Source organism: Tremella mesenterica (assembly GCF_000271645.1).
Source record: "Tremella mesenterica DSM 1558 unplaced genomic scaffold TREMEscaffold_9, whole genome shotgun sequence".
Lineage (NCBI taxonomy): Eukaryota > Fungi > Basidiomycota > Tremellomycetes > Tremellales > Tremellaceae > Tremella > Tremella mesenterica.
In genome coordinates this window covers 1,125,418-1,140,596 of record NW_006711233.1, presented here as the reverse complement: position 1 = coordinate 1,140,596, position 15,179 = coordinate 1,125,418, and the positions used below count along the sequence as shown (strand labels likewise).

At 47.1% G+C, this 15,179-nt stretch overlaps 6 protein-coding genes across 6 annotated transcripts in view; 3 read left to right on the top strand and 3 right to left on the bottom strand.

Moving 5' to 3' along the window:
* The window catches only part of TREMEDRAFT_45085 (uncharacterized protein), a 4,227-nt gene extending 3,701 nt beyond the window's left edge, over positions 1-526 (bottom strand). The window contains exons 1-2 of the mRNA XM_007006037.1: positions 460-526; positions 1-323 (exon numbers count right to left, since the gene is read on the bottom strand). The gene's annotated coding sequence lies outside the window, so the exon portion shown is untranslated. The remainder of the gene's footprint in view (positions 324-459) is intronic.
* A 421-nt stretch (positions 527-947) lies between these two features.
* TREMEDRAFT_64031 (uncharacterized protein) lies at positions 948-2,161 on the top strand (the record flags this gene model as incomplete). Its single annotated transcript, XM_007006180.1, has 6 exons — positions 948-1,045; positions 1,071-1,215; positions 1,616-1,712; positions 1,733-1,913; positions 1,964-2,029; positions 2,080-2,161. The coding sequence occupies 6 exons, from the start codon at positions 948-950 to the stop codon at positions 2,159-2,161; spliced, it is 669 nt and encodes a 222-aa protein (XP_007006242.1).
* A 1,493-nt stretch (positions 2,162-3,654) lies between these two features.
* On the top strand, positions 3,655-5,499 carry TREMEDRAFT_69585 (uncharacterized protein; the record flags this gene model as incomplete). The annotated part of the gene is made up of 6 exons (XM_007006248.1): positions 3,655-3,702; positions 3,953-4,109; positions 4,203-4,318; positions 4,549-4,716; positions 4,833-5,021; positions 5,290-5,499. The coding sequence occupies 6 exons, from the start codon at positions 3,655-3,657 to the stop codon at positions 5,497-5,499; spliced, it is 888 nt and encodes a 295-aa protein (XP_007006310.1).
* A 2,311-nt stretch (positions 5,500-7,810) lies between these two features.
* Positions 7,811-10,496, bottom strand: TREMEDRAFT_69584 (uncharacterized protein; the record flags this gene model as incomplete). Its single annotated transcript, XM_007006247.1, has 8 exons — positions 7,811-8,155; positions 8,283-8,356; positions 8,425-8,784; positions 8,894-9,014; positions 9,200-9,371; positions 9,476-9,908; positions 9,959-10,259; positions 10,392-10,496. The coding sequence occupies 8 exons, from the start codon at positions 10,494-10,496 to the stop codon at positions 7,811-7,813; spliced, it is 1,911 nt and encodes a 636-aa protein (XP_007006309.1).
* A 720-nt stretch (positions 10,497-11,216) lies between these two features.
* On the top strand, positions 11,217-12,443 carry TREMEDRAFT_64028 (uncharacterized protein; the record flags this gene model as incomplete). Its single annotated transcript, XM_007006179.1, has 2 exons — positions 11,217-11,311; positions 11,498-12,443. The coding sequence occupies 2 exons, from the start codon at positions 11,217-11,219 to the stop codon at positions 12,441-12,443; spliced, it is 1,041 nt and encodes a 346-aa protein (XP_007006241.1).
* Positions 12,444-12,719: 276 nt separating this feature from the next.
* TREMEDRAFT_64027 (uncharacterized protein) lies at positions 12,720-15,126 on the bottom strand (the record flags this gene model as incomplete). The annotated part of the gene is made up of 5 exons (XM_007006178.1): positions 12,720-12,855; positions 12,930-13,579; positions 13,636-13,757; positions 13,833-14,115; positions 14,350-15,126. 5 exons carry the CDS (start codon positions 15,124-15,126, stop codon positions 12,720-12,722), a joined length of 1,968 nt encoding a protein of 655 aa, XP_007006240.1.
* Positions 15,127-15,179: the final 53 nt, after the last annotated feature.

Sequence of the window (15,179 nt, the reverse complement as noted above, 5' to 3'; positions counted from 1 at the left end):
GGAAAGGGTTTGAGGTGGATGACAATGTTGGTCGGGTTGAGGGATGTTTCCCTATCAGGGTTGTGTGATTTGGGGTGTAAGAAGATGAAACGAGGGTGGGCTCTCGTGAGATCTTCGGGTAGACTTGAGAGTATGGTGAGTGTGTGAGAGAGAGAGAGAGAGCGTTGTCGATGGAATATCTCGTGTTACTCGTCAAACGTTAAAAGGTGGTAGAGGGTAGGTGCGAAAGGAACGCTCGACCTGCGAGATTCCTCAGGTCGAGCTAGTAGAAAAGAAAGAATGTGGGTTGCCGTGTGGGCGACTGAGGTTGAATACGTATAAATCTGATATTGTCAGCTTACAAGTTCTTTGATGTTGTTCTCCCGCAGTCGTTGTTGAGGTTGTATTGTTATGTCGCGTTTGGCTGTCGACCAGTCAAGAGTAAGCTGAATGGAAGGAGTGGCGAGGAAAAGAACGCACGAGAGATAAGAGATTTAAGTAGACAGAGGGAGGGTTAGGGAGGGATATGACATGTGAAGAGAGAGGTGAGAGAGGGATGGAGAGATGGATGAGAGTTTGTTGGGCGCAGTGAAAAAGTGACACTCACTAGGTGTCGAGTTGATGTTGGATGGATGTTGTATGTACGCCGGGATGTGCCGAAAAGGAGAAACAAAGATCTGTTTTGCTTTCTTTTCCTTTTTCTTTGGGGTATTGATCGTAGCTCCAAAGGGACATGTCGGACAACAAAGGCGTTTCATTCCCCTGTAACGGCCATGCCGGCCGCCGTACCCGCCGTGAGAGCAGAGGGACCCCAATGATCTCAGCCATGCCAGCCAATGATTCAATGATCTCAATCACTCGATGGGGGAACTGACTATGAAACAACATCAAAGTGTGATCCCATCAACAGTCTCGAATCTTCCCCCGCGTCGTCATAGGGCGTCGAAAGATCGACTGAACCATGTAACATGAGTGAGAGTAGTGGTTCGAGGTGTTTGCTAAGAGCAGATTTGGTCTCGCCCAAAGAGTACTATACCATGGGATATGCATGGGTGCACGTCGCAAAGTGAGTTGCGTGAGATGAAGATTAGGGCGAAAGGAAGGATAGATGAGCTAGGGCCTCGGCGTAAGGGGGGGAAAGGGGGGAGAGATGCAAAGTTGCCCAAACGTGTCAAAGGGGAAATCCATCAAAATTTTGATCGCAACTTTGAAAAAGTGATCGACGATCGACGAGGAGTGAGTGACCGGGTTTGCTTTGCTTGTGGCGAGTTGGCGGCAACGAAAATCTTTCAAAACAGAGGGGGTCGATCCCGTTCTTTTCCCTTCTTTACACGGGGGCGTATGTATATCCCACGTCATCGGAACTACTACTGCATGCTTGCGATACTGCGGATGACAGAAGAACTTGACTTACCCTGGACTAGCTAGATTCTTGTGAATAGAAAGTTCTTCCCATGACGGGGTATCGCGGTATCGATTGCTGAGAAACATAGCAGTGATCTCCAAAGCCTGTGAAATATTGAACCATGCCGGAATACATTTGCAGAGCCGAGAAAAGAGCGCATGCTACCATACTACCACATCACCATTACACCATCTCGCAAGAGCAAAGAAGCTCAAACGGAGATTTGGATAGGAAAAAGGTACCATGTTCGTAGATCACCTTAGCACTGTTCCAGAACTTGACAACGCCTTCAAACAGGGCGTAAACTTTCCCAACAATACGAAGAAACGTAGATTAGATATGTACCAGTTTACGACCTTGTTGATCCACTGCAGTATGTAGCTATCAACTATAATCCTATAATCTCCGTCTTTTATGCCAAGGAATGGGATTCAACATCGACCAGTCGCCGATGGATCATCTTTGGATCGACCCGTCTTATTCCGACTTTGCTCCATTTTCATCTTCTCGTCCCGACTCGTCTCGCAAGGTCTGTAGAACTCACTCAAAAACGCCTGTAGAACGCATGACACACACCAGATCTTCCAGATCTTCTGGATCTACCGACACTATCTTTCATTCCCCACTCGCTACGTTGGGTCCAACGTAAGTATTCTCACTATCTTTCTCATGATTTGGTTCGATGACACATACAGTATCATGCGAACCATCGTTCGTCCAGGTACGGTACGATCTTCGTATGAACCTTCATCTCTTCCCTATCCCCGTCAAAGTTGATCTTCCTATACGTCTAGATTCCCACTCACCCCAGATTTTCAGACTTTCAGACCTTCAGATTCCCAGAGTTGCAGAGTCGGGATTTTCCAAACCCACTCGGCTTCTCAGATCCTCGTCAACAAGAAGATTATCAGATAAACTTTATCCTTGCCCTGTCGATCGTTCCCCAAGATCAGATCGTTCTTGTTACTTCGGACGTCAACCGGTTCCCCCACCTCTATCATCTCTCGTATCCCATTCCACCTCTAGGATCTAGGATGTCAGTGTTGATCCCGGGAAACTCGCACGCCATATCATGTCAGCAATTACTATCCCCGGTTTGAGCGGAGAGCCAAGAGAGTGAGACGGGCAGGGGATCATCTTGTGACTTTCAACGTTTAGTCTGGACTTGTAAGGATCCCACCAGTCACTAAACGGGGGAGGTGAAGGGGTAGACCGGAAGATCAAGGAACGTTCCACTGGCCTATCCCTTGCTAGTTTGCTTGAAGTTTGTCTCAGATTCCAGCAAACCAGCCCGTAGCCGCCCTTCTCTTCACCTTTCTACCACACTAGTACAAGGTACAAGGTACAAGGGAGGTCTCACTCTAAGATCCACCTGTAACGGCTTCGGGTCCCACACTAGCCTTCGGGGTGTGTGGATGAATTGTGGAAGATCGATATCGACATGTTTTTCACAGTCTAGTTCAGTCTAGTTTAGTTCGAATTCGCAACATCGTGGAGTAGACTATAAATCGAGGGGGAAGAAGGGGATGAGACAGAAGTTTGGCTAGTCCAGTGAGTAGCGTAGCCGAAGGATAGAGGCCGAAGCTGAAGCCGCAGCCGAAGCCGAAAGCCGAATGGTTGAAACGTTCAAGAGCCTAGGGCCGAAGATCGATAAAAAGTGAACGCGGGATAGTCCGAGCGTCCTAGCGTCTTGGGTTGATATCGGGATTTGTTCTCTCATAAGATCATGTGATCATGTGAGGTCACATGCTCTTCCAGACCATCGTGAGATCGTGTGCATCGTAACTCAGATTATATGTGAACTTTGTCATGAGCCTTAGGTGGCTTGGTCGATTGACTCGCGGACAGTTGTGAGAATCGAGTATCAAAGCTTGTCTAACTCGATGATTGATGACGTTCGGTGTTTGATACCATCGCGGTACTCTACTCAGATAACTCGTACATCTTCGCGCGTGAGTGTTAGCTTCAATCTGATTTCTTCAGTGATACCTGCTTGCAGCTGTTTGACAGTGTGGACGATGGTTTATTCCTCAGTTTTCTTTGTCGACCATCTTCACGTACTTATCTGATTTCATGTAAGTTACTAGTTGAGGAATGTTGTCTTCGGCCGAATAGAGCCTATCTCAGGCACAACTCGCAGATTAGACAACCCTTCTCCCCACCTCCATCTTGTGTCTTTCCATCTTTCCATCTTTCCATCTCCTCCCGCACCACGCAGCCGTAAGGGGGAAAGTCTAGGTACTGATTTAGCCCTGGGAAATCCTGACACCATGTCAGATTCTCAACGGGGTGCGCCTTCGTCCAGAAAAGCTTTAGTGGTGTGTTTCGTTTCTTCTAACTCACTCTGTTGCAACTTATTCCTCACAAAACTTCTATTGAACATCTATTTCTTCATTATGTCATGCTCCACAGTGGCTTACCTATATACCTATAACCTTACCTTATATATCTCTTCCTCTTCTTACCTCCCTCCACTTCCGATCCAGTCCTCCGGGCTCAATGTACTGTACAGCAAGAAAGCCCTTTCTCATGTTCAACTTTTCACGCGGCGCCAAAAGCTGACCCCAGTCTGGTGCTCTGGCAGGAGTATCAGTAGATCTCATGTTCTTCCCCCTCGATACTATAAAAACCCGCATACAATCCTCTGCGGGATTTTGGAAGTCGGGTGGGTTGGTAGGGGTTTATAGAGGTGTTGGAAGTGTTGGTCTGGGTTCTGCACCGGGAGGTTGGTCCATCTCTCTTCATCACATTCAAGCTTTATATCTCTTCATTTGAAATTTGTGGGATCTATAAGGGAGTTTCCAAAGCTAATACATAGCCGCGGCATTTTTTCTCACTTACGAGACTCTAAAACCTCGTTTACCGACTTTAATCGGTACGTTAGAAAAGAATGGGGGGTTGAACCATATGGTTTCTGCGTCCGGAGCAGAATTTGTGAGTCATTCTTTCTTTCTTCTTTCCTCTCTTGCACTCGTTAATACATCGTCTGTATCTCCGTTCTTGGGACCAAATTTGTCTTATGAATGATTCTTCATGGCTATGCCCTTACCATGAACCGGTCACCATCATCTACATTTGCCTGCTATCAATCTTCGGGTACTTCTTCAGTATCGGACGGGCCATGGAAGAGATATATAAGATGTACACACCACTGACTTAGATAGGTCTCATGTCTCATTCGTGTGCCTACGGAAATCGTCAAATCTCGTACCCAAACAGGAGCTTACGGGTCCGGAAAGGGAAAAGGAACGTGGAATTCTGCATTGAAGACTTGGCAATATGAAGGTCTTCGAGGGTTTTACAGAGGGTTCGGGATCACTATTGCCAGAGAGGTGAGTTGAAGCTCTTTTCTCATCGGCTCATTTTCAATACCCATTGGATAGATTGAAAGATATGACGACAAGGATTTAGGCGCGTGAAGGTCGCCTATGAAGGGAGCTGATATCAGATACCCTTCACGTCCATTCAGTTCCCCCTCTACGAGGCTCTCAAGAGCCAGTTGTCAAAACGGTATCTAGACGGTAGAAGACCAAGCTCGGGGGAAGCAGCTGGGTGTGGGATGATAGCGGGAGGTGTGGCGGCGGCTAGTACCACACCGTTAGATGTTGTCAAAACGAGGGTCATGTTGGAGGCTAGGGTGAGTGAGCTGGGTTGTCCTCATCATGAATATCACTTTCCTACAGTTTGACATTACCCGTTTATTCTCCCCACACGCTTCTCATAGTGATATGCCCTTTGAAAACTTAAGTCGTCTCCTCCATCCTGCCACTCGTTCGATCTATCATCATTTTCATAGTGCCCACTCGATAAGGTGTATGGGTAGGGAGGTCTGGAGTAGAGAGTCATTTGGTATCCGCCTTCGAGATGAACGAAAGACATGAAAGGGGCTCGACCTGACACCTCAGACTTCGACATCCCCTTTATCATCCACTATTCCATCTCATACCCCCTCCCCATCCATACTCTCCTTCCCTCCCCGTCTCCTGGCTATATTACGGACAGAAGGTCCAGCTGCGTTGTTCAGAGGCTGGGTACCGAGGACAGTGGCGATATCATGTGGCGGAGCTGTCTTTTTGGGTATATATGATTTCTGTGTGAGTCTTGATTTAGGCTAGGGCGGGAGGGATGGCGTGGTAGAATGCATTGCATAGCATCTTTGGTCTTGCCCTCGTGTATACCTCTCGTACACAAAACATATGTAGCAACATTTCCATGCCAGTCGCCTGTTTTGCGTGGTGAATTGTGCCCCAACTCTTTGCCACTGACTGGTGGCAAAGATTCGCTCTTCGCTCTGTCCTCTACTTCTCTATTGCTTTTGCATCTATTCTCCAAGCTTCTTGATAACATCGAAACGCACCAGTCCTGAAGTACGAATCTAGAGTACTCAAGATCTGAGTTACATCTTTGGTACAAATCACCTGCTCAAGTCTCATTCTTGGGCATCGTTCGTCATTGTCCCATCGGCCATCGGACCTATCTCGACGCTCGACATCTTTCGTGACCTGACAGAACGTTCACCAGTCTTAAGATCAACGTCGTTAATAGATAAATGATGACACAACCACCCTCAATACCTCTCCCAAGTTCCAAAGCATCCATTACACCTCCACAGATCTCCCTTCCATCCACCACCTCACCTTCCTCATCTCAGATACCGATGGAGGTACCAATTGAAACCTCACCCTCTTCTCTCCGAATACCGACGTATGAACCAACCAACACTCTCGCCCTTCTTTTACCTCATCAAGCACTCTTTGATCCACCCGTTTTATCCCTTTTGAAAGATTATTACTCCCAATATGGGTCGATAAGCCATTGGGCCCCTGTGAGAGGGTTCGGAAGGGTCATCGTTGTTTATGAAGATGAGAAAGGAGCGGAGAGAGCTAAGAAAGAAGGTGATTGGTTGAAGTTGGATATAAGTGATTTAGACGGTCTGGAAAGTGAGGATCTTATCGATTCGACTGGACCCCAAAACGAAATTCAATTGGGGGAAGACCAGAATGAGAGTGGAATACAGCAGGGTGGACGTGAGAGGTTAGAGGGGAATTTTGATAAGGTTGGAGAAGTGGTACCGGGAAAGGATGGATATTTCACTCCTAAACGTATTAAGAAACGAAAGAGATCAGAGTGAGTTTTTTTTAAGTTATCCACTTGCTTTCTTCTGAATATCTGATCATAATTCAATATTTTATACTCCATCACACCTCTACGGTACCGAACAGACTCTATCTCATTACAAACCGCCTTTCCTCCTCCTTCTTTCCCCGCTCTCTTCTCTTGGGGTCTATATCATTCATGATCATGTGTAAACACCAAACCAAATTCTTTCAACTCCCAACTCACTCAGACTTACTTCTTCCCTTGGAAGATAACGTCTCAACCTGAGGATTCCAAATTTTAAAAAATTAATTTATAGAATCATACTTCGTCTCTTCCGTTTACCTCCTACCCCACACCACGATCCATCAACCTCTCATCTAGCTCCACCACATCCAGAAAAAAACTTTTTAATCTCCCCACCTGGTTCTCCTCCAGAAGGTTGGGAACCGATCCAAGAAGAAGGTCCTAACGTTATCGCCTTGGCTGAAGATTTACAGAGAGCTTTGGAAGAATTACAATTGAAAAGTAGACGTAGAAAGGGAGATGAAGAAAAGGGTAAAGAAGTGATTTTGGATGAAGGTGGTGTAAAAGTTTTTTTGGAGGATTGTACAATGGTGAATGATGATAAATCTGAAAAAGGTCAGTGTGACCAAGATGAGTATAGTGAGGAAGTCATGGATGTACAGGATGATCGGAATGGGAATGAAAGAAATGGTAAGAAAAGGAGGAGGGGAATGGAGAAGGGGAATGGTATAATCAAGAAAGTATGGAGATCGATATTGATGATATAGACCATATGGATAGATCAGAGGGTCGTAAGGAGAAGGAAGTAAGTGGGGTGAAGCGAGAATCACCAGTACTGAGTGTACCTATTGGTTTAGGTGTTGGTGTATCGGGTGGATTTAATGGAGAAGGAGGTAAAACACCAGGAGGCAAGATTAAATTCATACCTACTCCTCGACCACCATGATGATCATTTTTTCAATCCAATGATACGCCCTTTTCATGATATACGACTTTAGACGACTTTATACGTTGATATGTATGCATTTTTATCTATACAATTTTCACCCGTTGATCCCCATTCGATGGATCTATGACCATCTTCTAATGCTACAATTTCACGAACTCGTGATGATCTAGATTCCCAACAGATAATCAAGTTCTCTCCTCAACGCGTCTAGTTGAAAGCACAAGTACGTACTGTACATATTCCCTCTGATACATATACCTCTAGTCACCAGTAAAATAAAAATGTCAAATAAAAACTAAGCCCCGGACAAACGATCTAGATGAGAGAGATACTGAACCAAACGGTTTGAATGATCACCGTCCCAAAGACCCACCGACACTCTCCAAAGTGAATTCACTAGCTACAGGTCCATCCAAAACTTCTAACTCTTCCCTCTTGAAACCCATACGAGGAACAAACCATACTCTGATAGGAACTAGCAACATGATAATCACAGGAAAACCTATAGCACCTTTAGTTTGAGTTATAGCGAAGGTAGCACCGAACGCGAGGAGTTCAACGAATGTGAAAAGGATTATACGGGATGGTCGGACTAGATGAAGTGGATCGTCAGAGGAAGTAGATCGACGATCTCGAATTAGGAAAAGAAGTTTGGAGGTGATTCCTGAGGATAATAAAGCGTCGGTACCCATGTACCACTATACGTCAGCATACTATTGTTTGGGTCGTGGACTAAGTTTTTGAGAGATGGGGGCGAGGGTTCAACAAACAGCCAGTGAGGAAAATGTCAAGGAAAAATCCCGATATATCGAGAAGACGACTCACAAACAAACCGGCCATGACACCTTTAGGTATCAACCCCAACACATGTTCAAATGGTGTTGTCATGAGTATCAAGCCTTTCATCAGCGTTCAATGACCTTCAAACGAGTCGGCAATCAAAGGTGGCATAAAGAGTGACACTCACATAAAGTTCCCTGAGCCAGATTTGAGACCCTCTGCTCAACAACACCCACGGGTACTTCCCGTAACTGTCTTCTATCCTCCTCTCTTCCTCCGATTGCTTGGAAAGTCTCGTTGCTTCCCGATGCACCGTTCGTGACACGCAATCGAATACCCGTCTCCATATTACCTATGTCGTTGATTCGAGCAGATTCGGTTTCAACTTTTTCCAGATCATTCCGTGTTTGTTGGGAGTGTTTTGGATGTTCAGCGGGCGTTGCAGAATCTGAAGGGCCAGAAGATGAAGACGGCTCGAAAGAGGAAGGAGCTTCGTAGCCTAGCACGACCAAAGAGGCCGTGTGTAATGGAGCTTGGGGAATGAGACCTAGTTGTCAGACGAAGTGTATTTGATAACATCTAAGACAGTGAGATGCAGACGTTTAGCAATGCAAAGGAGATGGTAGGTAATGTGACGTAGACGAGAAGGGACGAACCGTTAGGAGCGGGAATACCGAGTAAGCCAGCGATTAAGGTAGTCACACCTAAGAGGAAGAAATCCCAATGGAATCCTGGGGGCTTTTTCAATGGATATTCCGATCCTTGAGCAATGAGTGACTAAGAGGTCAGTGAATTATCGTTGCTTCTTCCAGTACGAGTACTCGTACATTGATCGGATGGTTAAGCCACGACCACAGAAGCTGTCAATAGCCAGACTGAGAGCTGCAGGATAGGAACGCTAGAGGGAAACAAAAGGGCACAGAAGAGGGAGGATCGAATATGAGAGGTAGCGAAGCACTCACAGATACATTAGCATCGAAATAAAATAAAATGAAAAGTACCAGACCAAAGGGGAATGCTATACCCACCCATTTCCCCTCCAACTGCCAGAAGCGAACGAGCCATGGTCGGCCTTTCACCGCTTGAAAAGACGGGGAGGTGGTGGGAAGTGTCATAGAAGGTTCTCGTACAAATCTGAGATCAGAACAGCCGATTTGAGGGACACAAATTCCATTCTGAGTGGGGTCATCAAGCGATTAGGGATAAACAGTTCGGGGTGGATGGACTGGAGAGCTCACCGATCAAATCTCCCCCAGTATGCCAGCCCTGTCACAGCAATAATGGTTATAGGCATTCCATAATCCGCACAAAACCTCCTCACCTGTTTATTCGTATACCCACTCCCAGCCACAGCGTTGAAATAATGTGGTAAGACCAATGTCATCACCGCCAACAAAACACCTAAGATCGAAGCTGTCACACTTGACTGAGAAAATTGTCGAGTAACAGTTTGGATACCATATTGCACGTAAACCGCCGATACGTAAAATCCGAATGTATCACAAGAGAACCGAGTGACGTATTTCAATCCCCGGACAGCACCGAGAAGAGCAGCAATCCAATGAAGGATAGCAGCCCATAGATAGACCCAACCGATGAAATGAAGATAGATAAAGTTAGGGTGATGGTGAAAGATATCATAGATGGTTTTGTTGAATACGGTTATAGGGCCTAAGGTCAGTTGAAAGGGAAGATTTAGGATAGTAAGGAAGAAAACTCACCAGTGACACCTGAGATGAGCAAAGGTTGTCCTCCTAGTACCGAAAAAACAAAAGCGGCCATAAAACTACTCAACAACACTTCTTGAACTCCGTATTCCCCAGTGGTCTCTATCAAGTCTAAACTGAATGCTAAGCCAGGTAAGATGTTAGCGAAGAAGATGAAAGCTGTGGAAGGGATGACACGATAATTCCATGCGTCTGTCCAGTCGGATAGGTAGTATGGGAGACGTGAGGAGATGTCTTTTCGAATACCGCTGCCGATGTTTGATATTGACCAAGGTGAAGTTGTCCGCGTTGGCCCCTGACGATGTGAGTTGGTGAGCTCAGCATCAGGGGCATATTCTCGATCTATCGAGCTATCTAGGCGATGGGAGTGGGTATAGATAGGATGGAGAGGGTCGGGGAGACTTGTTTGAGGGAGGTTAGAAGGGACGGGATGAAGAAGGGTCAGAGGCGGGTCAGGAGGGTTCGAAGCTCGCCTTGGTCTATGGGGGTATGGATGAGGGGAGGGGAAGGGGGGATCCGAGATTTGAGACATGACACGATTGTCGGTGCAGCATCCCCTGATTTTTCTGGATCTTTCGGGTTGAAGGGTATGTTGGTGATGATTTGCTCTGCAGAGTTGCAAATGTGGGTGGAGAGAGCGGAAGGAAAAGAAGGATTCCGGTGGTTCCGGCCGGTCAGGACTAAGTGAGGTAGGGTACATACAACATGGGTCGATGAGGTCTGTCTACATACAGTATGCAGGTGCTTGTGCAGGCAGCCTGACAGCTGACGGGCGGTCAGTATGATTCATGCATATGCCCTTTTCAATCGAAGGAAGACTGGGGGCCGGGGGAACGTCTATCAAGTAACTTAACTAAATTAATGGTTGTTCTGCCAGCCTAGGTCGTATTCTCTGAACTCATCTGGTGCGTGTAGGCATGAGGTCCATTCCCCATCGTCCTCCTGCAATCCTGCACCTGGCACCTCCAACCCGAGCCCCAACTCGCGGCCTCACAAAAGAATCTGACAAGTCCTACGACACCCGTTCGTTATCATCACCGAAGATGATGTTGCAAGGTAGCATGCGGTTCATCCTTTATCGTTGAGGGTCGCATTGGCGCCCGGGTGGCTTGATGTGTTCGTTATGCTGAAAGAGGTAAGGAAGTTTCGAGGAAACAGAGTCGTCTGCCTGATCTCGTCTTCTGATGTCATTGGAACCGTCAATCTAACGACGTATATGACAACGTTTCAGTGACTTGGACATTCAGCCGAAATGATTGGGGTCTCAAGTCCCGTCGGGGTTGGAGTCGCAGATGGGAAAGAGGAGGTAAGGAAGGGATATGGTACTCCTGTCGCGGATTTACAACTGTGAGTTGTCCTTCTGAGAAGCCTGCATGAAGCAATGAGGTTGAAGAGAAGTTTGCTCACATAAACTTATATATACTCATAGACCATTACTTTCTTCTAACAACTCGGTTCACCAGTGATCTTCTATTCCAAACCTACAGTGAGTTTTGTTTCTGCTTTACCTCAGGTGGTATTGCTGACATCTAGTTCGATAAGCAAGATGCAAGGTCCCATCAATGACACTTCCCTCACTGCCCGTCTGGGACATGTTCCTTATCCACCTGTCAAGATAACCAGTAAACCTCTCTCCCTCTCGGTTTGCCCGTCGGACTCCCTTCGCACCGCTGCCGAACAAACTCCCAACTTCCCTAGACTCTTTGTCACAGGCAACTCTATCTTCCAACTTCTCGAAAACATCCTTCCCAACTGTGAAAGAATTCTTACCGAAGACTCTCCCGCTAAAGTTCTCATCGACAGAGTTCTCGCTAAAGTCTCCACAGTCGCTGGTGATCCGACCACTGTCCGCAATTTGGGACACGTCGACCTCCCCGTTTGGCAATACAAGACCTATCTCAGTCCTGTCAATGAGATTCTGGAATCGAAAGACATACAGGCTGGGATGGATTTGGGGGATAAACCGGACGAGGTAAGAAAATGGGAAGTGACTCACTTTAATCATTTGACGGGTTGTTGGGCTTTAAAGAAGTCTCAGGCTGGAGGAAAGTTTTTACCCCTCGCTCTCATCTGGGTTCAGTCTAGTGCTTCCATCCCATCCTACATCTTCCCCAAGCTTTGGACCGCCGTTAACAGAGGTCTTATCACAATGGATAGCGCCGGTAAAGTAAATCTCGATAATCACAGAGCCGGTATCGAATACACTGATGCGGTGACAACGATAATCACACGAGCGATTGAACATATGTTCCGTCGTCTTGCAACTTTGCGAGTTCGAGTCGGCATTCTCACCACCTATGACCACTCTCTCATCTTCCACGTCAAAAACCATCATATCGAGATCAGTAGAATTCTTGACAGAGATGGCGCTTCGCCAAGTAACCCGTTGGGATCCATTATGCCCCTCTTCACTGCCATCTCCCTTCTCAAAGCCGACACTTATCGACACGACGCCGCTTGGAAAGTCACCATCCCTTGAGGGGCAAGTAGAAACTGGAAGAATGTGTGGAACAGGAGCGTGGAAGGACAGAAAGGAGAGAAGGATGAGCAACGACACGAGGCATTGTTAGACTGAACTGTAGAAAGTCAAAACATTTTGATTCAAAATAGGTGAGATGAACGCGATGCAGAATTTCCAAAGAAGTGACTTATCCGTATCGCACGATATCCTTCACTTTATCGATTTCAGCCTTTTTCTCCCTGTCCCATTCCTCCTCTGAGACTTCGGACCGCACCAAAGCACGATCAAAGTCAATTAATCGTATCGCTGATGGTTCTGACGCAGACTGGGGGCGACGACGAAGGTGCCGTGGGGAGACATCGCCATGAAGATAGCCAGCGGCGTGGAGCCGGTCGTATAAGGCGAAGATGGCAGCACTGCGAGTGAGTTTCTGGTCAGTCATTTTGGTCGATAAGCAGATTCGCTCGTCATTTTTTCTCGAGAGTGTAACTGGGTTGAACTCACGCATCTTCTTCGCTTGGACTTAGTTCAATCTCTTCTCCGGCATCTTCCATGACCATCATCCAGACCTGAAAATCCCTCTGTAAGCTGCCCCATAGTCCCACGATCCGGGGCACGATGGGAGGATCGAGCTTTCCAATCTCCACCAAAACGCGATACTCATTCTTGACCTTGGCGCGAACCTGATCTTGAGAGAGTCCTCCTCGGCGCCACTGATCATAGTCTTGCATTGGGTCTGTCTCTACTTCGAAGCACTCTATCGTGATGACCTTGCCGATGAGTGGGAAGGGAAAAGGGACGCTTTGAGGCGGACAGGTCAAGCGAAAAACATCCCAAACCGCTCCAACAGACAATATCTCTTCGAGATTCGCTGCTTGAGGCTGAAATACCAATGGTCGCTCATCGCCGCGTCTGCTAGGGGCATAACGTGATGCTTTCGGATGGAGGAGATTCTTCAAGCGAAAGCGGTCGGTTCTATTGTTGGGACGGAGCACGGGAAGAGAGTCGCCTTGCAGGATATCAGGTGGTACTGGACCATGTAGAAGTGCCGGCCACCGTCGGGCTCGTAAGAGAGAGTGGGAATACTCTTCTTCTCTGACCTTCTCGATGGTATACTCAGGTGATAAGCGAGTGTAGAGAGATGGCGAGCCAAGCTAAGTCTCAGCTATTAACCATCTGTCATACGTGACGTTAAGAAAATGACGCTCACTTGCTCCACTGAGGCTTCGTCTTGCACGGGTGAAGACGGATCATTGTACGATTCAAAACTTGATGGCGATCCCCTCACTGCCAATGCAGATGTGAATGATAGTATCCGAGTGGGTGCTTCGTCTCCAGTGTAGTTTCGATACGTCCCATACCACCATGGTGTTGTCGAAGGCGGCCGTGCCTTGACCGGTAACTCACAATTGGGGTAGCATGCCCAGTTGAGGTTCATCGGCTCCACGGCCTGACTGACAGCCGACCCTTGAAAGAGATGAGAAGGCGGAGTGAAGATGTCGGGATCACCGGAGCTAATCGCAAAATATAAAGGTTGCAGAGCTCGACATGGTGACGCAACGGACGTCCCATCTAGACGGATATTGTCGCTGACTTGAATGCCGCCGTTGTCGATGTATAATACTAGAGTACACTCGTGTGAGGTGAGAAGAGCAAGACGAACTCGATTATGTAACATCTGACACCACATCTGCGTTATCAGCTGCAGCTCAAACGAATATGGGCAGACTAATTCATAACGTCTACAGTACTATGTATGGCAGCGAATACGAGAGAGAATCGACAGATAATGAGCGAGGCCAGACAGCCCCGAAAATTAAGACAGGGAATCCACAACGAAAGTCGGAAGCCGCAGATGGGACAGCCGGATCGTACGGATTACACGGGCTGAATTCCTCGATACGAGGTGAAGTGACCAACTTACATGAGTTAACAGACGTTGGACGTTATCCACATTCTTGACACCCAAAGCCTTACGGAACACCCTCCTGGTGATGACTGCTTGTCCATTCTCATCAACCTTCACTCGGCCTGAACGAACGGCTCGAACAATAGCTTTGAAGACCCCAGTAGGGACCGTCTTCTCGGAACGAATCTCGATGATGGCCCTTTTCACCGCTGCATCCGAATATGGGTCGTCTTCAAGGACAAGTCTTGAGTACTCGTTGGAAACAAATCTTTGCAACACGGTCCTCCATCTGCGTGCTTTTATCCTCGAATTCATCGTCTTGACGACGTCGCTGCAGTCGGGAGAGCATGACAATTGCCCAAATAGTTCTACATATATCTCCCCCAAGAGAGTACCCACGTGTTGATCGCCCCAAAGATGAGTGCCCTCACTACGCGCTGCTCTCGATGAAATCGTTGACAGTTGATATGAAACTTCGGAAAGAGCTTTTGGCGCCCGCTCGAGCATCTGACAAACTCGTCTTAAACTCTGAGGGAGTATATGATCGATGAAGTTGTTGGAATGAACGAAAGTACGAGGGAATCGTGGATTGGCCTGAATCAAACTGCCGGAAGTTTCGACATCTATCCATAGACATTGATTGGTGATATCATCGATCTTGAAATGTGGATCTCGAAAGTTGACGAGTTGTTCTATGATAGAGGGAAATTGACTTGTTGATTCGGTTGGGACGGAAATGGTGGCATTTCCTGTGATACTGTTGTCCGCATCGGGTTTTGACTGAGCGGTCATGTTGGGAAAGAAGGTAAGGTTCAATTGATTGATGATGGCAAAGAGATGAGAGC